General features: G+C 49.0%; 1 protein-coding gene across 1 annotated transcript; it reads right to left on the bottom strand.

Moving 5' to 3' along the window:
- Positions 1–1,050: 1,050 nt before the first annotated feature.
- On the bottom strand, positions 1,051–2,417 carry SYCN (syncollin; the record flags this gene model as incomplete). The annotated part of the gene is made up of 3 exons (XM_080703581.1): positions 1,051–1,203; positions 1,352–1,379; positions 2,020–2,417. The coding sequence occupies 3 exons, from the start codon at positions 2,415–2,417 to the stop codon at positions 1,051–1,053; spliced, it is 579 nt and encodes a 192-aa protein (XP_080559707.1).
- Positions 2,418–25,064: the final 22,647 nt, after the last annotated feature.

Raw genomic sequence — 25,064 nt, 5'->3', positions numbered from 1 at the left:
CAGCATGAGGCCCCCTACTCACTTATCCAGTCAGTCTCAGTCTCTCTCTCTCTCTCTCTCTGTCTCTCTCTCCCACCTCCTCAGGGATTGAATTTGGGGCAGGGGGCGGGGGTTCTGCCAGTGAGCCACACCCTAGCTCCTTGTATTTATCTGTTTTCTATCTGAAAACAGGGTCTTGCTAAGTTACCACACATCGGCTTTAAACCAGTGATCCTCCTGCCTCAGCCTCCCAACTACGGTGATTACAGCCATACGCACCGCACCTGGCTTGGCGGGTAGCTCTTAACTCTCAGAATCTCTCCAAAGCCCACTCCTTCCTCCAACCAATCTCAGTCGCTGTCTTCCAACTGTCCCCGACCTCTCCTCCTCCCAGAACCCTTGTGCCTCTTCTCCAGTGTCCCAGGGTCCCTAGACCTAAATTTCCATCAAGGGCACTTGTCTCTGGGGACACAGATTGCAACCCGAACACTAAAGTGGCTTCCGTGTGTGTGTGTGTGTGGGGGGGGGTTAAAGGTATTGAAAGACTAGATCACTGGACAGACTCCTCTAGAAGACTGCTGTTCCAGGCACAAGTCCCAGGGTCTAGAGCTCCCTGGGAAGCCAGAAGCTCAGGGAAGAGCTTCTTTTTTTTCCCCCCTTCGGTACTGAGGTTCAAACCCAGGGGCATTCTACCTCCAAGCTATACCCCCAGCCCTATTTTTCATTCCTTATTTTGAAACAGGGCCTCACTAAGTATCTGAGGCTGGCCGCAAACCTGCCATCCTCCTGTCTCAACTCCCCAAGTACTGGGATTACAAGTGTGCACCACCATGCCCAGTTAGGGAAGAACTCTGAAGAGCTATTTACAAAAAGGTTTAGAAAGCACTTCAAAATTGAACAGTCAGCGGCACAACCCCGCTACCCCGCCCTCCCGTGGGTGTCTATGTGTGCCCCTAACTCCATACTAAAATCTGTGCCTGCTTCTCTATCCCTGGCATTGCCCAGGTATGGCTGGCCCAGGGCTGCCCACCTGCTCTGTTCCAGTCCCTTCCAGTCCTGCATAGACTCGGATCACAAGCACAGGCAGATGGCAGACAGGGAGAATTTCACAAAGGCTGTATTGCAGGGTGGGTAGGGTGGCAGGCAGGCAGAAAGCCCTCTCCTCCTGCGAGAGCAGGCCCCAGGGATGAGCCAGGTGAGGGGTCCTCCAGGAATCAGTAGCACCTGCAACATAATCAGAAATTGTCACCAGGGGATGCCAGGAGCTTAGGGACCCTGAGTATGGTGAGCTTAGGGACCCTGAGTATGGTGGGGGCTGGTGAGCAGGGCTCTGAGGCTCCACGTTTAGGTGCCACACAGGTCTTGGGCACACCTGGGACTGGTCTGAGAGGGTGCCACAGCTGGATGTGGGTGCCAGGGCCTGAGCATTAGGCATGTGCGTGCAGGGGGGTCTCCAGGATGGGGGCCTGAGGGCTCTGAGACTGGTTTGGGGGTTGAGGCTGATCTAGAGGGGTTGGGGGGAGAGCATGGCGGTTAGGCGAGGATGGGGTGTCATGGGGCTGGGCCTGGGGACATGAGACCTGAAGCAGGTTGGGAATCTTGGAGTATCAGAGTTGAGGCAGGGAGCTTTCAGATGCAATGATCTGAAACGGGGCTGGCTTCGGGTCTGGGGTCTTCAAGATGAGGGAGCAGATGAATCAGAGCCAGCAGCCCTCCTTGGAAAGCGCGGCTCTGGGTTAGTGGGCATGTGGTGGATTCCAGAATGGCAGGTGGGCTGCTCCCGGGATGGAGGCTGGAGTGAGGTTAGGTCAAAGTTTGAGGAGCCCAGGCCCAGGGCTGGGGTGAAATGCAGGAGGATTTTTCGGGTGCACTCAGAGATGAGTGTCTCCAGGACTCCCATCTCAGGCTCCGGAAGCTGGCCTGCCTCTCCTAGTGTGATCTGGGGGTGCCTGGGGTCTGCACAAGCCCCAGCGTGATAGGGCTGGAGGCCAGAGCTTCAGAGGCAGCTCCACAGGCCGGGCGGGGCGGGGCGGGGTGCACCTGCAGTAAAGGCCGGAGATGGAGTTGGACCAGTGTCCGAAGATGCCCTTGCGGTACTCCTCCAGGCGGGGGTAGGTGCCGGAGGAGAACTTGCGGCTCTTTCCCTTCTTGCCTGGGAGTGACCACACGGTGAGCTCGCAGCGCTGGGCCACTACCAGCGAGGACGCCTTGTTGACCCAGTCGCGGGGCAGGTAGGGCAGGTCGGTGTCTGGGTTCAACGACAGCTCTGCCCCCTGGCAGCAGTTGGCGTAGTAGGGGTCGCTCTTGTCGTAGAGCCTGGCACACGTGCGGGTCCCATTTTCATGCTTGAGGTCGGCAGGCAGAGGGCAGGAGCCTCGGACCTCGGGAACAACCGCCAGGGCCAGGGCCAGCAGCAGCAACGGGCACAGAGGAGACATGGCAGCGACACGGTGGGGCTGTGCACCTGTGCACTTTTATATGCACCTGACCCGTGGGAAGGGAGAAGCTGCGAGATAAGAGGGAAGGGGAGGCGCCCATCCCCTGGGAGACCTGCCCAACCTGCGCTCAGCACCACAGGAAGGTGGGGTGCATCTGGAGAAGATCTAGCACTTCAGAGTTTTTTTGGGATTTGTACTGGTGATTGAACCCAACCCAGAGGCACTCTTAATCCCCAGACTATATATATATATATATATATATATATATATATATATATATATATATATATTCCCTCTGTACTAGAGATTGAAACCAAGGGACATTTTACCTCCAAGCTCCATTCCCAGCCTTTTTTTTCTCTTCTTTCTTTTCCTTTCTTTCTTTCTTTCTTTCTTTCTTCCTCCCTCCCTCCCTCTTTCTTTCTTTCTTCCTCCCTCCCTCTTTCTTTCTTTCTTTCTTTCTTTCTTTCTTTCTTTCTTTCTTCCTTTCTTTCTTCCTTTCTTTTTGAAATGGAACCCAGGGGCAATCTACCTTCGAGCTATAACCCCAGCCCTATTTTTTTTTTTTTTTTTTTTTTTTGGTGGTGGTACTGGGAGTGGAACCCAGAGGCTTTCTACCTCTGGGCTATACTCCCAGCCCTATTTTATATTTTATTTGGAAACAGGGTCTCACTAAGTTGCTGAGAGCCTCACTAAGTAGCTGAGGCTGGCTTCGAACCTGTGCAAACCTCCTGTCTCAGCCTCCCAAGCACGGGGACTACAAGCGTGCGCCACCACGCCCAGCTCCAGCCCTATTTTTTTGTTCTTTATTTTCTTTCTTTCTTTCTTTCTTTCTTTCTTTCTTTCTTTCTTTCTTTCTTTCTTCTTTCTTTTTGTGGTGCTGGGATGGAACCCAGGGGCATTCTACCTCCAAGCTCCACCCCCAGCCCTATTTTTGTATGTGTGTGGTACTGGGGTTCCTGGAAACCCTTCTACTTCTGGGCTACACTCCCAGACCTATTTTATATATTTTTTTATTATTTGGAAACAGGGTCTCTTAAGCCAGTGAGGCTGGCTTCAAACCTGTGCGAGATCCCCCTGTCTCCGCCTCCCAAGCACGGGGATTACAAGTATGCGCCACCACACCCGGCGTCCCCAGCCCTACTTTTTATTCTTTATTTTGAAATAGGGTCTCACTGAGTTGCGAAGGGCCTCACTAAGTAGTAGCTGAGGCTGTCCTCGAACTGCAATCCTCCCATCTCAGCCAAATACTGGTGTTACAAGCGTGCGCCACCACACCGGGCTATTCTTTATTTTTTGAAACTGGGTCTTAATGAGTTGCAAGGACCTCACTAAGTAGTAGCAGAGGCTGTCTGAGAACCGTGATCCTCCCGTCTCAGCCTCCAAATGCCGGGATTACAAGTGTGTGCCACCATGCCCAGCTTCATCCCCAGCCCTATTTTTTATTCTTTATTTAGAAACTAAGTTGTAGAGGGCCTCACTAAGTAGCTGAGGCTGGCCTTGAACCTGCAATCCTGCTGCCTCAGCCTCCCAAGTACTAGGATTACAAGTGTGAGCCATCACACTCATCTATAACACTTTAAAAAATTTTTTTGGTTGGTTTGTCTTTTGTGTGTGTTTGTGTGGTGCTAAGGATTGATCCCAGGGTGCATTCTACCTCTGAGCTATGCCCCTCAGCCCTATTTTACTATTTATTTAGAAACAAGGTCTTTCTAAGTTGCTGAGGGCTTCAATAAATTGCTAAGGCTGGCTTCAAACCTGCAATCCTCCGGTCTCAGCCTCCCACGTACTAGGATTACAGGCATGCGCCACCACACCTGGCTCCTGCATAACACTTTATTATTATTTATTATTTGTGTGTGGTACTGGGAATTGAACCCACAGGCATTCTATTTTCAAGCTATGTCCTCAGCCCTATTTTTATTTTGAAGCAGAGTCTCACTACTTGATGAGGCTGTCCCTGATCTGTGATCCTCCTACCTCAGCCTCTTACATCCTGGATCACAGGCGTTTCCACCATACCTGGTTTGCATAACACTTTAAAAACCTTTGCCAGACAACGTACAAAAAGCACGGGGAAAATTTTGCCACACTCAGACAAATAGAGTAGATAGCTATAGTATATAAAGATTGATTACAAATTGACAAGAAATCAGTTTCTCCCCCTCTGATACAGACACACACACACACACACACACACACACACACACACACATATACACTAAAGGAAAGACCCAGGAGGGGCAGTGGGAGAGGGGAGGAGGCTGCCAATCCTTCTCTATTCCCTAGGAGCCCGACTTTTGTTGTATGTATGTGATGCTGGGGATTGAACTCAGGACTTCACCATATGTTAGGAAAGTGATCTACCACTGAGCTGCATCCACAGCTCTACCAGGGGGCTTTCTCAACCAAGGCTGGAAATCCTGAACCTATAAAATAAATGGTGGATCCGGGCGTGGTGGTACATGCTTGTAATCCCAGTACTTGAGAGGCTAAGACAGGAGGATCACAGGTTCAAAGACAGCCACGGAAACTTAGCCAGGCTCTCAGTAACCTAGTGAGACCCTGTTTCCAAATAAGAAATAAAATTCAGCTGAGGGTGTACCTTGGACGTAGAATGGATCCAATCTCTAATATAAAAAAAGAAAGAAAGAAAGATCTAGCCAGATACAGTAGTGAGTGCACACCTGTAATCCCAGCTCCTGGAGAGGCTAGGGTAGGATGACCAAAAGCTCAAGACCAGCCTTGGCAACTTAGACCCTGCTTGAAAATAAAAACATAAAGGAGGCCAGTCTCAGCAACTTAGCGAGACCCTGTTTCAAAATAAAAATTAAAAAGCCGGGCGTGGTGGCGCCCGCTTGTCATCCCCGCACTTGGGAGGCTGAGACAGGAGGATCGTGCAGGTTCGAAGCCAGCCTCAGCTACTTAGTGAGGCTCTCGGCAACTCAGTGAGACTCTGTTTCCAAATAAAGTATAAAATACCTCTGGGGTGTAGCCGGAAGAGAGAAAGCCTCTGGGTTCCATCCCCAGTATCACAATAAATAAATAAATAAATAAATAAATAAATAAATAAATAAATAAATAACAAAATAAAACGAGGGTCAGGTATGGTGGCATATACTTGTAATCCATGTACCTGGGAGGCTCAAACAAGAAGCTCACAGGTTCCTGGCCAGCCTCAGCAATTTAGAGAGGTCCTCAGCAACTTAGCAAGACTGTATTTCAAAATAAAAAAGGCTGGGATGTAGCTCAGAGGTATATTCCCCTGGTTTCAATCCCCAGTGCTGAAAAAAGAGAGAGAGAGGATAAGGTTGCTATATAAAATAATTTATAGTAATTTGAAACATTATGAACTATTCATGTAATTGTTATCGACGAACACTTAACATAATATTATACATTGACACTCATACGTATATTAACATGTAATATTAATACATATAAGCCTGGCGTGGTGGCCCACACCTGTAATCCTAGTACTTGGGAGGCTGAGACAGGAGGATTGCAGGTTCAAGGACGGCCTCAGCAACCCAGTGAGGTCCTCAGCAATGTAGCAAGATTCTTTTTCAAAATAAAAATAAATAGCCGGGCGTGGTGGCGCACGCTTGTCATCCCCGCGCTTGGGAGGCGGAGGCAGGAGGATCGCGCAGGTTCGAAGCCAGCCGCGCGCGCTGGCTTAGGAGACCCTGTTTCCAAATAAAAATATAAAAATAGGTCTGGGAGTGGAGCCCAGAGGTAGAAGGGCTTCCCGGAACCCCAGTACCACCAAAAAAATAAATAAATAAATAAATAAATAAATAAAAATAAATAAATAAAAAGGGTTGGGGGTGTGGCTCAGATGTAGAACTCCCCCTGGGTTCGACTCCTAGTACCATATAAACATACAGAGTACGAGGCACCCGCCTGGCGCATACCCGGTCATGAATCACAGGAGTTCCGTGATGGTCTAGTGGTTCTGAGAACCTGGCGCTGACCAGAACTGAGTCTGTCTGCTCTCCTTCCCCGAAATCATGAAATCTAATCTCCCCAGCTGCGGCATTCTCAGACAGCACCTTGACTCTGAGGTCACGGCGCCCCTCCCCCACTCAGCAAGGGCCCCTGCCTGCAGGGAGTCTGCTGTAAGTATGGCAGCCACAGACACATGGGACAGGAAGACCCCGAGAGGGAGGCGGATGGGGACAGGAGCACTGCCTGCCGCACACAGCCAGTGTGGTGTGACCCACAGAGCAGGTGGAGACCAGGCATGGGCACAGAACCTTCAGCATCTCCATTCTCACTGGTGAATTCTGTGTGTGTGTGTAAGTGAGTGAGTGAGTGTGTGTGAGAGAGAGAGTGTGTGTGTGTGTGTGTGTGTGTGTGTGTGTGTGTGTGTGTGGTGCTGGGGATCCAGGGGCATTCTACCTCCGAGCTACATCCCAGCCATATATATATATTTTGATGGTGGTGGTACTGGGGTTCCTGGAAACCCTTGTACCTCTGGGCTATATTCCCAGACACCTATTTTTTTATATTTGTATTTGGAAACAGGGTCTCCTAAGCCAGCACGGCTGGCTTCAAAGCTGTGCGATCCTCCTGTCTCCGCCTCCCAAGTGGGGGGATTACAAGTGTGCGCCACCACGCCCGGCCCCAGCCCTATGTTTTTATCCTTTATTTTGAAACAGGGTCTCACTAAGTTGCAGAGAGCCTCACTAAGTAGCTGAGGCTGTCCGCGAACCGCGATCCTCCTGTCTCAGCCTCCCAAGTACTGGGATCACAAGCATGCGCCCCACGCCCGGCTTCTCACTTGTGAATTCTTTATAATTCCTTTTCTTTATTCTACTTCTGAACTGTCCCCTTCAGCCCTATTTTTTGTTTGGAAACAGGATCTCGCTAAGTTGCAGAGGCCGTCCTTGGTGATCCTCCTGTCTCAGCCTCACAAGTACCGGGATTACAGGCGTGCGCCACAAAGCGCCTTCTCTTTTCATTTTGTGGTGCTAGGATGGAAGCTGGGGGCTCAGCCACCGAGCCTCACCCAGCCCCTCACTGGTGAATTCTAAGGGGCTGCACACTTTGCGTAACCTGCTGGATACCCACGCTCAGAGAAATGCGGCCACAGACGCCTTCATCGGAACATGTGCCCCCCATGGAGTCACACCCCCACCGTTACCAACAAGCCCCCAGTCCTCGACCCCGCCACAGAATCCCACACAAAATACCTGGCAAAGTATTACATGCTAGTGCACATAAGAAGACCCATATGCCCAGCTTTCTTTCCCAGAAACAATTTTCACGTGGTTTATTAACACAAACTGGACAAATACTAGAAAAATAAACATCTCTCCATATTGCACAATTTTTTTTCTTTATATGGAAGAACATCCCACGCTCAAAGAACCCAAAAGCCCTGGAAAAAGTCAGATGGTAAATCAATAATTCAAACTCCACATGGAAAGAGTTCTAACAGGGGAGTCGCAAGGGATTCTGGGAGTGCAGTGGGAAGAAAGACAGGTTTGTTTTTATAATCTCCGCTGATAAAGTTTGATTCATATAAGAAATCCTCCTTTCAGATCTCAAAACCTTGACCTGACATTTTCCAGCAGACCATAAAAAAGGAAACTGCCATACACGTGAAATTGCCACTCGAAATAAAAAAGGATTTGTTTCCACCACAGAGGTACCTCCACAGAAACAACACCATGTAGCATAAAATAAATTCCTAATTTATATTTATTTATTTATTTATTTTTGGTGGTACTGGGGTGGAACCCAGAGGCTTTCTACCTCCGGGCTATACTCCCAGACCTTTTTAATATTTTATTTGGAAACAAGGTCTTGCTAAGTTGCTGAAAGCCTCACTAGGTAACTGAGGCTGGCTTTGAACCTGTGTGATCCTCCTGTCTCAGCCTCCCAAGCGCGGGGATTACAAGCGTGCGCCACCACGCCTGGCTAAATTCCTAATTTATTTATTTGTGGGTCTTGGGATGGAGCCAAGGGGCATTTGGCCTCCGAGCTACACCCCCTGCCCTATTTTTTTATTTTTTATTTTGAAACAGGGTCTTCTCACTGTTAAGTTGGGTCCTGCACTCATGTGACTTTGTGTCACATGACCTCTGCAGGGCAAGGGAGGGGCTGAAACCCCCGCGAGAATTGGGCATTCCCGCGAGTAAACCCTCATCTCGCGAGATGCATGCCTTTAAAAGGAGAGCCCGCGTCCTCAAGCTTCGGACAGGCGCGCGGGCCCCACGGTGCCTCGCCCTGATCCCCGGGAGAGCCGTGCCATTAAAACTTTACATGCCACGTGTACCGGACCTCTCTCGTGTTTTTCACACTCCGCCGTATGCACATTATTTTTATTTTACTCGCATTTAATTTTTTATTTTACTTATCATTTGGTGCCGAACCGGGAGAACTCTTGGGTTCCTCCCCATTTTTTCTTTTTTTTTTCGTTTTTTTTCGTTTTTTTCTCTTTTTCTTTTTACTCTCTTTTTGAGCCCTGGACTCTCCGATCCGCCAGCAGCTCGACTGTGAGGTCCCACACCAGCGCTCCGCTTGCAGGCGTTGCTCCCGCCACTGCTGCTTGGACCTCCTAAAACCGCCGTTCCCGCCTGCCCACGCCACCCACCGCTGGAATGGGACCGCGTCGCCCGCGGACTGCGCCACACCGCGCGCCTATGTCTTCTCCGCGCCTGGCGTTGCTTAGACCCGCCTGCCGGGGCCGCCTGCCTCCTCCATCTAGGTGGCCGCCACTCTGCTAAACAGCCCCCAGCCCACCAAGTCCAGCCCGCGCTCCAGCTGGTTCCTCCACTCGGACTCGCGCCCTGGCGCCCTTCACCCTGTGCCTGCCCACCCCTGCTGCCTGGGCCTGGCCATTCCGGTAAGCAGCCACATGGAATTACTGGGGGGGGGGGTCGCCAGCTGTGGCCCGCCATCTTGGACACGTGGAATCACTGGGGGGCCGCCATCTTGGCCCCACCATCTTTAACCCCTCCCACCTCATGGCCTCACTGGAGGCCTCGCCATCCTTAACCCCTCCCACCTCATGGCCTCACTGGAGGCCCCCATCCTTAACCCCTCCCACCTCATGGCCTCACTGGAGGCCTCGCCATCCTTAACCCCTCCCACCTCATGGCCTCACTGGAGGTCCCCATCCTTAACCCCTCCCACCTCATGGCCTCACTGGAGGCCTCGCCATCCTTAACCCCTCCCACCTCATGGCCTCACTGGAGGCCTCGCCATCCTTAACCCCTCCCACCTCATGGCCTCACTGGAGGCCTCGCCATCCTTAACCCCTCCCACCTCATGGCCTCACTGGAGGCCTCGCCATCCTTAACCCCTCCCACCTCATGGCCTCACTGGAGGCCTCGCCATCTTTAACCCCTCCCACCTCATGGCCTCACTGGAGGCCTCGCCATCCTTAACCCCTCCCACCTCATGGCCTCACTGGAGGCCTCGCTATCCTTAACCCCTCCCACCTCATGGCCTCACTGGAGGCCTCGCCATCTTTAACCCCTCCCACCTCATGGCCTCACTGGAGGCCTCGCCATCTTTAACCCCTCCCACCTCATGGCCTCACTGGAGGCCTCACAATCTTTAATCCCTCCCACTTTCCACTCCTAACCAATCCTAGGAGTCGGCGGCCATCTTTCCGGCCTGAGCCAGGCAGCTTGGCACTTGCTCTGCCTGCCAACTGCCTGCGCGGGCCAGGACCTCTGCCTGCCGCTTGGACCTCCTAAAGCACCGTTCCAGCTTGGTTCTCCGGTCACCGCCGGGACCTCTGGCCGGTTTGCCCCACCCGCCCCGAGCCAGGCTCACTGGCGGTGCTCCTCGGGGCCCAGCCTCAGCGTCTGGCGCGTGCCTGGAAGCCATTTTGTCTCCACGCCGCGGGCCCGGCAAGCCATGCCGCCTGCGCACCCCCACTGATCCCACCTGCACCAGCCACCAGTGCCGTCCACACCAGCCACCGGCATCCACGCGCCCCAGCTCCACCACGCTCCCAGCAGCTTCTCAGCGCTTCTGTCGCAGCCAGCGCTGGCTGGCAACACTTCACTCCGGTAAACTGCCTCCTTCCCTTGGTTAGCGGGTTCCGGACTTGGGTCTTCCGGTCCACTGGGACCCAAAAATCCAAGCGCTTGGTGACCCATTGTCCCCCGGTCCACTGGGACCACCCTGTGGATGACCAGGTCATCCTCCGGTTTTGAGAAGGAATGAAGACGTTCTTCCCTATCTCTTAACCTCTGTTTCTGAACGATTGAGCAGGGAATTTGGGGACGCCCATTTCCTGTTCTTCGTTTCCGCCCGTGAACCAATTATGGGGAGTCGAACCTTTATACTAGCAGATGCCCTGAATGCCTGTCTGCCTTGATAGGAGTTGGGAAATAGGTTGCGGTGGCCCAGGAATAGTTAGGAACTTTTATAAGCGGTCTGGTATCCCTCCAAATGCTCTCCCCCATCAGCTTCCATTTATTTTCCTGCCAGCTGCCATTTTGTGATGGCGCATAGTCACTGCCTGGTGATGTCACAGTCACCATCTTGGCCTGCGCCAGACTGCAATTTTGCTGGGTGGCCCGCTCGGGCGCGCCCTAGGTGCTGCGGGAAACGACAGGCCGGGGCTGGGGCGACACTCTCTGTCTGCCCGTGCGGAGTCCGCGTTGCCATTCTTGCTGGACACCCGTCTCGGGACTTGCTCTTTGTGAGTATAGGTCCGTCGCAGCTGACAGAACCTTAACATAGCATCTAAGTTTTAATTCCAGAGAGAAACAGGCGGAAATGGAGCATACACTCCGACTTTGCCAAAAAGCAGATCCCTGGTAGCTGCCCTTCGGCTGGCGGTGGCGGCTCAGCCCCCTGGAGCGCCACCTAGGTGTGGAGGACTGCAACAACAACTACCTCCAGGAGCCTGCCTCAAGTGGGGCAAAGCCACGCCTACCAATCAGACTGCTCGGTGTGTGGCCAGGAGGGCCACTGGAACAGTGCCCTTGGAAAAGGGTGAGCCCCAGGTGCCTCAACACAGGGGGAGCACCTTTCCAGACCAGGCCCCGCCGCTGGCCCTACTCAGCCTGGCTGAAGACTGATGGCTCCTGGATCCCTCAACCTCCATCCTCTTTGCCAGCTCAGGGTAGCTCTCCAGGTACTGAGTAAGCCAGTCTCCTTTTTGGTCGCCTGCTCAATCTCATGATTTGTTTTTTTCTTTAATAGCCCTTGCCTGTTCAAGCCTCCTCAAGCGCACATCACTAAGCTGTCCAGGGTAACCTCCAATTCGCACTGCAGCTATGCACCCACCTGCACCCCCTTCTGGGGGACTGAACTCCCGACTCCTCCCGGCCTGGGGCCCCTGACGACGCCCCTTGACAGCAGGAAGAAGCTAGAGGGTCCAACGTCATCCATTATCCCTACCATCAAAAGGCCGGAATGTTAAGTTGGGTCCTGCACTCATGTGACTTTGTGTCACATGACCTCTGCAGGGCAAGGGAGGGGCTGAAACCCCCGCGAGAATTGGGCATTCCCGCGAGTAAACCCTCATCTCGCGAGATGCATGCCTTTAAAAGGAGAGCCCGCGTCCTCAAGCTTCGGACAGGCGCGCGGGCCCCACGGTGCCTCGCCCTGATCCCCGGGAGAGCCGTGCCATTAAAACTTTACATGCCACGTGTACCGGACCTCTCTCGTGTTTTTCACACTCCGCCGTATGCACATTATTTTTATTTTACTCGCATTTAATTTTTTATTTTACTTATCACTCACTAAATTGCAAAGGGCTGTCCACGAACCACGATCCAGTCTCAGCCTCCTAAATGCTGGGGTTACAAGTGTGCACCACCACGCCCGGCTTAATTTCCTAATTTAAATGAAAATGCTAAGTGTGTTACATAAATACAAGAAAATATTCAGATTAGAACTTAGTTCACACTTAGGCATCAGGACTCATTACAATTGTGTAATGATATGTCACTGCGCGGGATTATTTCCACACACAGTCACTGGTTCCTTAACAATGGGGACACGTTTTGAGCCCTGTGTCACAGTTTTGTTGTGCAAACAGAATATTTATACAAATTTAAACAACTGTGATGTCACGAGGTGATATAACCTTAGAGGATCACATCGTGTATGGGATTCCTCGTTGCCCAAACGTCCTGTGGGGCATGGTAATAATAATAATTATAATAGTAATTATTGTTAGGAGGAGTAGTATTGTTATTTTGGTACTGGAGTTTGAATCCAGGGGCATTCTACCTCCAAGCCACACCCCCAGCCATATATATATATATATATATATATATATATATATATATATATATATATAAAATTTTTTTTAAACAGGTTCTAAGTTAGACTCTGTGTGTGTGTTTGTGTGTGTGTGTGTGGTACTGGGGGTGGAACCCAGGGGCTTTTTACCTCCAGGCTACACTCCCAGACCTATTTATATTTTATTTGAAACAGGGTCTCACTAAGTTGCTGAGAGCCTCACTAAGTAGCTGAGGCTGGCTTCGAACCTGCGCGATCCTCCTGTCTCAGCCTCCCAAGTACTGAGATTACAAGTGTGCGCCACCACGCCCGGCTTCAGGGTCTCACTAAGTTGCAGAGGGCCTCACTAAGGTTGTTAAGACTGGCCATGAACCTGTAATCCTCCTGTCTCAGCCTCCCAAGTACTGGGATTACAGGTATGCACCACCACCCATGGCTGATTATAACTCTTAAGGGACAACATCACCTCAGAGCAGCCATAACCTCATGGTTTGGGAGCAATGGTCAAAGTGCGCTCCCCCAGACCAAGAGCGCCAGCCTCTGCTGGGACCCTGCTCAGCCTGGCCCCGCCTACTGAGGCAGGAATTCTGGGACTGAGGTCTTGTGATCCAGCAAGCTCAATTTGAGAATTCCTGGGTTGGGCTTTGATTGTTGGTTGCTGTAGTGATATTTCTCTTTGTTCAGCTCTTTTAGAGGTTTATTTTATATAATTTTTCAGATTATAAAACATCAATAAAAAAAAAGAACATTTCTAACTGGGCATGTAACTCCAGTATTTAGGAGGCCGAGACTGAAGGATCACAGGCTTGAGGTCAGCCTCAGCAATTTAGCAAGACTCTCAGTGACTTAGTGAAACCCTGTTTCAAAAGTAAAAAATAAACCAGAGCCGGGCGTGGTGACACAAATTTATTGCCAGTACTTGGGAGGCTGAGACAGGAGGATCACAGGTTCAAGGACAGCCTCAGAAAGTAGTGAGATTCTCATTAACCTAGCAAGAGTCTGATTCAAATAAAATAGAGCTGGGCGTATCAGAGTTAGGCCTCTGTGTTCAACCTTTAGCACCACATACATACATACATACATACATACATACAGCATACATACATACAAAATGAAATTGGGCTGGGATTGTGGCTTGGAGGTGGAGGTAGAATGCCCCTAGCTTCAACCCCTAGTACCAAAATAAAAACAAAACCAACAAAAAACATTTCCCAGGGAATCTCAGGTGGATTCTTCCTCATAAGACAGTGCCTGGAACCCAGATATCTATGCTTTTCCTTTTTGGTACTGGAGTTTGAACCCAGGAGCACTCTACCTCTGAGCCACATCCCCAGTCCTATTTTTAAATTAATCAAGTAAGCCAGGCATGATGGTACATGCCTGTAATCCCAATACGTGGGAGGCTGAGACAGGAGGATCACAGGTTCACAGCCAGCCTCAGCTATTTAAGCGAGGCCCTCCGCAACTTAGTGAGACCCTGTTTCAAAAATAAAGAATAGAAAATAGGGCTTGGGATATAGATTGGAGGTTGAATACTCCTGGGTTTAATTCCCAATACCACAAAAAATAATAATCATTAATTTTTTTGTGTGTTTTCTGGGGATTAAACCCAGGAACGTTCTATCTCCAAAATATAATCTAGCCTTTTTTTTTTTTTCTGGTACTGGAAGTGGAACCCAGGGGCATTCTACCTCTAAACTACACTCCCCGCCCTATTTTTATTTTTTCTTTCTTTCTTTTATTTTATTTATTTATTTATTTATTTATTATTATTATTATTTATTTATTTATTTATTTATTTTTGGTGGTACTGGAAGCCCTTCTACCTCCAGGCTACATTCCCAGACCTATTTTATATTTTTATTTGGAAACAGGGTCTCCTAAGCCAGTGCGCTCGCTCAGCTGGCTTCGAACCTGCGCGATCCTCCTGTCTCCGCCTCCCAAGAGCGGGGATTACAGGCGTGCGCCATGCCCGGCTTTTATTATTCTTTATTCTGAAACAAGTTCTCACTAAGTAGCGGAAGGTCTCACTCTGTAACTGAGGCTGTCTGCAAACCACAATCTTCGTCTCAGCCTCACAAGTACTGGAATCACAAGCGTGCGCCACCACACCTGCTTTCACTCCAGGCCTTTTTACTTTGAAACAGGGTCTTGCTTAATTGCTGAAGGTCTCACTAAATTGCTAAGGGTGTCCTCAAACCTGCCATCCTCCTGCCTCAGGCTCCCAAGTACTGGGATTGCAGGCATGTATCACCACACCCAGACTATTTCCTAAGATTTAAGACTGATCTTCCCATTGCATGTTTAACTGTTTTTATTTTCTCATATTTGTAGTTAAGCCTTTATGCTTCAGTGTAGAATTGCTGTGTGGGTCACACGGGTAAAAATTTTGCTCAGTGTACTTGCCAGGCATGGTAGCACACACTTGTAATCCCAGCATTTGGGAGGCTAAAACAGGAGGATCGTGGTTCAAGGACAGCCTCAGCTACTTAGTGAGGCCCTTTGCAACTCAGTGAGACCCTGTTTCCAAATAAAGAATAAAAAATAGGTTTAGGGGCATAGCTCAGAGGTAGAATGCCCTGGGGTTCCATCCCCAGTGCTGCAAAAAACAAACAAAAACACCCAAAAAAACAAAAAAGCTCAGTATGTAAGACTGTGTCAGGCACACAGAAAGTGATTAGCACACTTGCTAATGTGGGTGTTGGTTTTATTACTGACCAGGGGTTATTTATATACTCAGAATTGATCTCAGGGATTTTCTATCTCCAAGCTATCCCCCCAGCCTGATTTAATTTAATTTATTTTTATTTTGAAACAGGGTCTCGCTAAATTGCTGATACTGGTCTCAAACCTGCGATTCTCCTGCCTCAGCCTCCCAAATACCGGGATTACAGGCATGTGCCATCTCACCCGGCTTTTATTTATTTGTTTATTTGTATTTTTGATGGTACTGGGGTTCCTGGAAACCCTTCTACCTCCAGGATACACTCCCAGACCTATTTTATATTTTTATTTGGAAACAGGGTCTCTTAAACCAGGGAGGCTGGCTCCGAACCTGCACCATCCTCCTGTCTCCGCCTCCCAAACGCAGGGATTACAAGCGCCCGGCAACCCGGCTTTTATTTTATTTTGAAATAGTCTCACTAAGTAGCTGAGGCTGGCCGCAAACCTGCGATCCTCCCGTCTCAGCCTCCCAAGTACTGAGATTCCAAGAGTGTGTCACCACGCCGGCTCTGATCAGGGGTTTTAAAGACAAAGACCCAAGAAGCCCGAGTCAGTCACCTATTAATTTTCTATTGCTGTCACAAGTGATTGAAAAGTTAGTAATTTAAAACAAAAGCTTTATTATCTTACAATTCTGGACATCAAAAGTCCAAAAGAAACTGGATATGGTGGCACATGCCTATAATCCCAGTACTTAGGAGGCTGAGATAGGAGGACTGTAGGTCTGAGGTCACTGCCAGCAATTTATGAAGACTCTCAGCAATTTAGCAAGACCCTGTTTCAAAATTTAAAAGGGTTGGGGTGAGCTGGGTCTGGTGGTGCACACTTACAATCCCAGCATTCGGGAGGCTGAGACAGGATGATCACGGTTCGCGGACAGCCTCAGCTACTTAGTGAGGCCCTTTGCCACTCAGTGAGACCCTGTTTTCAATAGAATAAAAAAATAGGGCTGGGGGTAGAGCTCAGAGGTAGAATGCCCCTGGGTTCAATCCTCAGTACCACAAAAAAAGGGGGGGGGGTTGGTGTGGTGGCTCCGAGGTAGAATACTGCGCCAAGAGCCTGGCATCGTGGTGTATACCCTCCCAGTACTTGGGAGGCCGAGACAAGAGGATCGCAGGTTCGTGGCTGGCCTCAGCTACTTAGTGAGGTCCTCTGCAGCTTCGTGAGACCCTGTTTCAAAATAAAGAATAAAAAATGGGGCTGGGGCTCAAAGGTAGAATGACCCTGAGTTCAATTCCCAGTATCACATATACTTGCGCGCGCGCGCACACACACACACCTGCGCCAAAATAACCCTTTACTCTAAGTTGATTGTCAGAGGTATAACCATAATAGAAACGTACCCCTTATTTACAGGTTATACATTCCAAGACCTCCTGAGGACGTCGGAAACCGCAGATACTACCAAACTGCAGAGACGGTGTTTCCCCTGTATGTACGTACCTATGATAGAGTTTATTGTTGTTTCCATCTTAACTAAACACTCAAACACACTGTGGCCGTAACTGCTTTGCAGTTTAAGGTGTTGCCAGCAACTAGCATGTCTCTCCTTTTTCTTCTTCACAGTTTCACAGACAGAAGATTCATTTTTAGTAGCTTTTAGCAAGCTCATCAGCTTTTCTTCCCTCGCATTCCCTATTAAGTAGAGAACGTTCACACTCTCGCTTCAAGGAAGCACTTTGTGGCCTCTCTCCGGCGTATCTGAATTGCCAGCATCACTACTCTGTGCTTGGGACCATTATGAGGTAAACTGAAGCTGGCCTGAGCACGAGCATTGCGATCCTGTGACAGCTGATCTGTAACCAAGATGGCGCAGCGACTAACGGGCCAGTAGTGTATACCTCGTGGATACACTGGACGAAGGCATGGTTGCCACCCCAGGCAGGATGGAGCAGGAGAGCACAAGATTTCATCTTGCTACTCAGCACACCGCTACTTTAAAACTTGCAAATTGTTTATTTCTGGAATTCTTCTTTTAATGTTTTCAGACTCTGATTAACCAGAAGGAACTGGGTCCATGGAAAGAGAAATCACAGATAAAGGAAGACTCCTGTATTTTAAGGTCCGCTGAGTTGTAATTGACTTCACTCTAGAACCTTAACTTCTTGCCACCTAATACGGCACAATCACGGTTCCGGGGACATCTCTGGAGGCCAGTATTCTGCCCACAAATAAGCGTTTGGGTTTATTGCAAGTGAGGAATGTTCTCTGTCATATGAAGGGAGGTGGCTCTCTCTGCCCCTCCCCAATGTCAGAGTGCAGACTCCTGTCCTGATGCCCTATCGTCAAGATATGGCTACCTCCTCATGGTCCAAAGTGACTGCTTGAGCTCCATCCTCCACATCTGCATCCCAGCCAAACTGTGGGGGAAGAAGAGGGAGGAGGGAAGGGAGTGCTCTTCCCAGAAGTACAGTAAAGAGCGCTCCTGTCTACACCTTCTTGTCAGAACTTAGCTATAGCTGAGTCTAGATCCCGGGTGGCCATCTGCCTGGTCTAAAATCAAGTTTCTCCCTCCCTTCCTTTCTTCCTTTTCTCTCTCCTCCACTCTTTCCTTTCTTCCCTTTTCTTTTTTTCTTTCTTCCTCTTTCTTTCTTTCTTCTCTTTTTCTTGGTACTGAGGATTCAACCAGGGGTATTCTGAGCTACATCCCCAGCATTATTTTCTTTTGAAACAGTCTTGCTAGGTTGCTGAAAGTCTTACTAAGTTGCTGACGCTGGCCTCAGGCCTGTGATCCTCCTGTCTCAGCCTCCCAAGTACTGGGATTACAGACATGTACCACCACGCCTGGCAAAATCAAATTTCTTATTACAGATGGAAGAACAGATATTGAGGTTTGACACAAAGCTCAGGCAGATTGGCAAGATGATAGAGAATCAGACAGGGGCACAGTTCTCCAGGAGAGAGAGAGACAGAGACAGAGAGAGAGACAGAGAGACAGAGAGAGAGACAGAGACAGAGAGACAGAGAGACAGAGACAGAGAGACAGAGAGACAGAGAGAGAGACAGAGAGACAGAGAGAGACAGAGAGAGATAGAGAGACAGAGAGAGAGACAGAGATAGAGAGACAGAGAGAGAGACAGAGAGAGACACAGAGAGACAGAGAGAGACAGGCAGAGAGATAGAGAGACAGAGAGAGAGACAGAGAGACAGAGAGAGAGACAGGCAGAGAGATAGAGAGACACAGAGAGAGACAGAGAGAGAGACAGAGAGAGAGACAGAGAGAGAGAGACAGAGAGAGACACAGAGAGACAGAGAGAGACAGAGAGAGAGACAGAGAGAGACAGAGAGACAGAGAGAGACAGAGAGAGAGACAGAGAGAGAGACAGAGAGAGAGAGACAGAGAGACAGAGAAAGACAGAGAGAGAGACAGAGAGAGACAGAGAGACAGAGAGACAGAGAGAGACAGAGAGAGAGAGAGAGAGAGAGAGAGAGAGAGAGAGAGAGAGTATCTAACCTTTCCATGACCTGAGTCGATAGAGAAAGAGAGACTGTGATAGCTAATGGTCCCCAAAGATGCCCAGGGCCTAACCCTGGGACCTGAGCATGTGTCTTATTTGGCACAAAGGTCTTGGGGATAACTGTGTCAAGGATCTCTAGATGGGGAGATTCTTCTGGACTATCTGGAATCACCTAAATGGAATCACCAGCGCCCCTCTAAGAGGGGGAGGCGCAGGGAGACCCAGCTTCAGCGAAGGCCATGTGAAGGCGGAGACAGATTGGAGGGATGCTCCTGGAAGACAGGGCAAGGGGCCCCAAGTCAAGGAACCCAGGTGGCCACTCTAAGTGGAGAGGGGCAAGCGTGTGGCTTTTCCTCGGGGCCTCCCTAGGAACCGGCTCGGCCACAACCTGGTTGGAGCCCCATGAGACCCACTGCACTACTGGCCTCCAGAACCACACAGGAATAAGGGGACTGTGGCAAGCCACCGGCTTCACGGGGATGTCTTCCCAGGGCCATAGGAAACAGTACACTGACTTATAGTTAGGTATAAAATGTCCCCTCAAGAGCTCACTAATGTTTGGAGGTGATGTAACTGAGTCACGAGGGTGTACTCCCACAAGTGGGTAAGTCCATTGTCATGAATCCCCTTGGCTGGTACCTGGTGGGCTGGTAGGGTGTGGCTAGAGGAGGCGGTCCCTGGGGGTGCGGCCTTGGAGATTCCTCCTCCCCTCGTGTGTGTGTGTGTGTGTGTGTGTGTGTGTGTGTGTGTGTGTGTGTCTGTCTGTCCGTCCGTCTATCCATCTGTCTGGGCCTCTGTGATGTGAGGAACGCAGCCCATGCGCTCTCTGGCCACCATGGCCTGAGATCAGCTGTCCCCAGCTCACATGGACTAAGTCCATAAGTATAAGAATAAAACTATAACTCTTCTTTCCTCCAAGTTAAGTGGTGAGATTTTTAGATGATGGCTGCAGGAATGCTCACAGACTCAGCCACGCTGCCCTGGAATCCCCCATGTGGGCTGAAGTCTTCCAGGGAAAGTCATTATGGGGGCCTGGGGGAGGGGACTTCTCCATGCAAGAGGTGGATTTGAAAAACAGCGTCAGTTTACTCAAAAGCAGTAGTAGTGCAGGCCAGGGTGTGTAGCTCACTTGGTAGAGCATTTGTCCAGCATATGTGAGGCCCTGGGGCTGACACCTATGCCAAAAAAGAAAAAATGATACTAGCAATAAGAAAAACAATACCAGCAGCTGGGACTGCTAGCGCAGGCCTGTAATCCAAGTACTTGGGAGGCTGAGACAGGAAGGCCACAGGTTTGAGGCCAGGGTCAGCAACTTAGATCCTCAGTAAATTAGTAAGACACTGTTTCAAAATAAAAAGAGCAGGGGGTAATATAGCTCAGAAGTACAGTGCCCCTGGGTTCAATCCCATAGTACCAAAAAACAAACAACAAAAAACAATCCCAAACAGTACCAGCAATAGTTACCATTTTGTGAAGTCTTACTATGCGCTAGATTCTGTTAAGAGCTTGTATGTGTCCTCCTTTATCATCAGAAACACTCAATGGGACGGCCACAATGATCTTAACAGTCAGGACAGGCTCTGTTTTGCTGCAGTAACAACCCCAACTCTTAGCAGCTTTCACCTACACTAGTTTGGATAAGTATCCCCCACAAAGGCCCAAATGTTAAATGCTTGATGCTCAGCCCAGGGCACATGGGAACCTTTAAGAGGCTGGCATAAGCCAGGCCTGGTGTTGCATACGTGTAAACCCAGCACTTGAGAAGCTGAGACAAAAGGATCACGGGTTCAAGGCCTCAGCAATTTAGTGAGATCTTGTTTCAAAACAAAAAAATAAAAAGGCTGGAGGTATAGTTTGGAATCAGAATGGCCCTGGGTTCAACCCCCAGAAACCACACACACACACACACACACACACACACACACACACACACGCCTAAAGCCAGGCATAGTGGCACATGCCCGTAATCCCAGTACTTGAGAGGCTTAGTCAGGAGGATCACAGGTTCAAAATCAGCCTCATCAACATAGCAAGGCTCTCAGCAACTTAGTAAGAATCTGTTTCAAAATAAAAAAAATAGAAAAGGGGCTGGAGTATAGTTAGAGGTAGAATGCCATCGAGTTCAGTCCCCAGTATCAAATAAATACATAAAATAGATAAATAAAAAACCGTAAAACTTTTAGAAAACAGCGCCAATGGTGTAATATGCATTTTTTCAATATCACAAAGCTGTAAAAGCTATATGCATTTAGTAGAAACTATACTTTGAATTTGGTCTTTCCCTGAGCTGGCGACATGTGGCATAATGCTCTTGTTCTGTTCCACCCACCCCAGTGCTGGAGTTGACTGAACCCAGGGGCTCAAGTGCACTAGACGAGCTCTCTACCTGGGACAACCCAGGGACCACAGTCTCGGGAGATGCCTGGCAGTGGCCGCAAGGCGCAGGTCCCTGTTGGCCACAGGATCTGAAGCAACCGATACCCTGAAGTGTGCTGTGGTACTCAGCTATAGGGCTCAAGATATTAAATAAATTTTTGACTTATGGCTTTTTCAGTTTATCAATGAGTTTATTAGGACATAAACCCACTATAAGCAGAGGAACATCTCTATAGAAGAAGATCTTTGAGATCTAGGGCTAGGCAGAGAGGTCTCAGACTTGACATCAAGAGCAGAATTCATAAAAGGAAAAGCCTGGACTTCATCAAAACGGGTATCCTTTTCTCTATTAAAGATCCCAGTAAGACGCCGGGAAAAGCCTGGACTTCATCAAAATGGGTATTCTTTTCTCTATTAAAGATCCCAGTAAGACACCGGGCGCGGTGGTGCACACTTGTAATCCCCGCGCTTGGGAGGCGGAGACAGGAGGATTGCGCAGATTCGAAGCCAGCCACACAGGCTTAAGAGACCCTGTTTCCAAATAAAAATATAAAATAGGTCTGGGGGTGTAGCCCGGAGGTAGAAGGCCCCTGGGTTCCATCCTCAGTACCACACACAAAAAAAAGAGACCCTGTTTCCAAATAAAAAAGTATAAAAATAGGTCTGGGAGTGTAGCCCAGAGGTAGAAGGGTTTCCAGGAACCCCAGTACCACACACACACACACACACACACACACACACACACACACACACACACACAAAAGATCCCAGTAAGAGAATGAAAAGATAAGCTACAGACTGAGAGAAAATATTTGGAAAACACACTTGTAACAAAGTAGTAATACATATAATATAATATATATATGTGTGTCTGTGTAGTATATGTTATATATACTAATACATATTTAATACATACTAGTTTAACATATTATATTGGTTATATATTAAATATATATTTAATTCTCAAACTGAGCCATAAAAGAAAAACAGCAATCTAATTAGAAGCAGAGACATTTCACCAGAGAGGACACACAGATGGCCAATAATCCTATGTGAGCATGCCCAAAACCATTAGCCATTAGAGAAATGTCCATTAAAACCACGAGAAGACAGCTCCACACACCTACCAGAATGATTAAAACAAAAAACAGTGACAACACGAAATGCCGGTGAAGACGCAGAGAAACTGGGTCACTCCTATATTGCTAGTGGGAATACAAAATGGTACAGCCAGTCTCCATCACGTCTTTATCCTAAAGAAACAGAGTTCTAATTGATGTTGTAGTGTCTGGTTCTAGACTTCTTCTCAATCCTTCCCTCCCTCCCTCCCTTCCTTCCTTCCCGACAGAGTCTCATTAAGTTGCTGAGAGTCTTACTAAATTGCTGCGGCTGGCCTTAAACCTGCAAACCTCTTGTCTCAGCCTCCCAAGCTTGGTGCTGGATCTTGAAGCCAGGACCTATTAGGCAAATGCGTTATCACTGAGCTGCCCCTCAAACCGCGCCACCGCCAGGGCTTCATTTTTAAGTATAAAATATTTGAGACTCACAAAAGAATATCTGAAGTATATATGTGAGTCATGCATCTTAATGATAAGTATTTATAAACGTCTTCACTCAGCTCAAGAGAGAGAATATCACAGTGCCATCAGAACCGCCTCCGGGCCCCACCCGAGCTCACCGACCTGGTTCTCAGATGACCGCTGGCCGCATTTCATTCTACTATCCATTGCGACTCTGCCTGGACCGCACGTGAGCAGGCAGCTGACTGCTGCTGGACCTTACAGAAGCGTCTCCTGTGCGGGGCAGCCTTCGGCAGCTGGATGGCGGAGCACATCACATCCGCGTCATGACCTGCTGGGGTCAGGTGCTGCCGCGTGGTTTGGAGAGTGAGAGGTTCTTTGGCGGGTGATGCCTGAAAGAGCTATGAAGGAGAGGAGGCAGAATCTGGCCGGGAAACCCCACGCTGTGGTGCAGATGTGACACATCTGGGAAAAGGAAGGGGCCAGTCAGGGAGGGCCTGAAAAATCATGGCTCCCGTCCTGATTTGGAAGCAGATCCTGAAGGTGCCGTGGCTGGAAGCAAACTGTACAGGTGGAAGATGAGAGGCATGCTTGCTAGCTCGCGCTTTCTCTCTCCTCCTCCTCCTCCTCCTCCTCCTTCTCCTCCTCCCCCTCCCCCCTCCCTCCTCCTCCTCCTCCTCCTCCTCCTCCTCCTCCTCCTCTTCTTCTTCTTCTTCTTCTTCTTCTTCTTCTTCTTCTTCTTCTTCTTTCTTTCTCTCTCTCTCTCTCACTCACTCACTCACTCACCTTTGGTACTAGGAATTGAATCCAGGGGCACTCTACCACCAAGCAATAAACCCTCAGCCCTTTCTATTTTTTATTTTGAAACAGGGTCTCACTAAGTTGCCGAGGCTGTTCTCTAATGTGTGATCCTCCTGTCTCAGCCTCCTGAGTACCGGGATTACAGGTGTGTGCCACTGCACATAGCTCGTATGTTCTCTTTTGGAAGGGAATCCAGTGGTACTGCTCCAGCATTGACAGAGTTCCAAGACTTATCCATATTGAAAAGTGTAATGGTCCATTTTCCCACTGCATAATATTCCACACCCCAATTTTCTTGGGCTATCTGTTAGTGGCTGTTCAGGTAGTTTTGAATTTTTTTGCTGTCACCCACAGTGCCGCAAAGAACATTCTCATACACATCTTCAGTACAAGAGTTTCTCTCGACAGGTCTTAAGTGTAGAATTTCTGGTTCATAAAATCTGCATATATTCAACTTTACAAGACAATGCCAAAATGTTTCTATTAGATTCTCGAACACACCCTGTATCCTTATATTACTTTCCTCTTTTCACTTAAGCTAGCTTGAGTGGGTTTCTATTGCTTGCAATCAAAATGAATTCTAATCTCCCTAAGCCATCAAAAAACTGTCTTATGGATGACAACTCTCTCTGTGACATTCCTCCCAAGAGATCCCCACCCTGACAAGAGTCACCTGTTATGGTTTGAACATGTCTTCTCCAAAACTTGTATTGAAATTTAATTGCCACTATACCAGTATGAAGAGGTGGAACTATAGGGGGTATCAGGTCACAGAACACCATCCTCATCAGTAGATGAAGACGGCAGTCATGGGGTGGATGGGGACTGTGGGAGCCCGCTCCTGACGAGGTGAGTTCACCTGCTTTCTTCCGCTCTCTGGAGCACAAGCCTGTTCTCTCCCTTCAATGGCCTCCTCTATGTTCTGATGTAGCAAGAAGGGGCTCACTGGATGCCAATGCCATTCTCTTGGAATTCCCAGCCTCTGGAAGCTGTAATAAACCTTTGTTCTGTATAAACTACCCAGTCACATGTCTTCTGTCATAGCAGCAGAAAACAGACTGAGACATCACCCCAGGTTTGCAACCACAGGAGGCGAAGGGGAATGAACTGCAGATACAAGTTTGACATGTGTCTTTAGAAACACACTCAGGTGCAGACCCTGCGTCTGTGAGGTGCCTTTGCCCTGCTGATGTGACTGTCGCAGCCTCCCTCTGCATATCTTAGTACTTGTGATTGCTTGCCATATTCAACTCACCTGCAAAGAAATAGCCCACGACTTGGAGCCGAAAGCCTCCCTCCTGGTCATTTCACTACTCGTCTACTCTCTGTTTCATATTCTCTCCCCTCCCCTGGTCCCTCTCTTGGTTTCTGTCTGTCTGCCTCTCACAGTCAAGAGAGCCACAGTCACAGGTGTGTAAAAGCAGTCTCATACAGTCTCTTATACAAACAAGGTCCATGTCGCAGACAAATGGCTTTTCTCATTGCTTATTTTTCACAAATCGTATGAAAATCACAAGAATAAACATCTTTGGGGGCTTCATAAGGCA

This window comes from Muscardinus avellanarius (assembly GCF_963383645.1).
Source record: "Muscardinus avellanarius genome assembly, chromosome: 10".
Classification (NCBI taxonomy): Eukaryota; Metazoa; Chordata; class Mammalia; order Rodentia; family Gliridae; genus Muscardinus; species Muscardinus avellanarius.
Note: the sequence above shows the minus strand (reverse complement) of the source record. Positions and strands in the feature narration are given on the sequence as shown.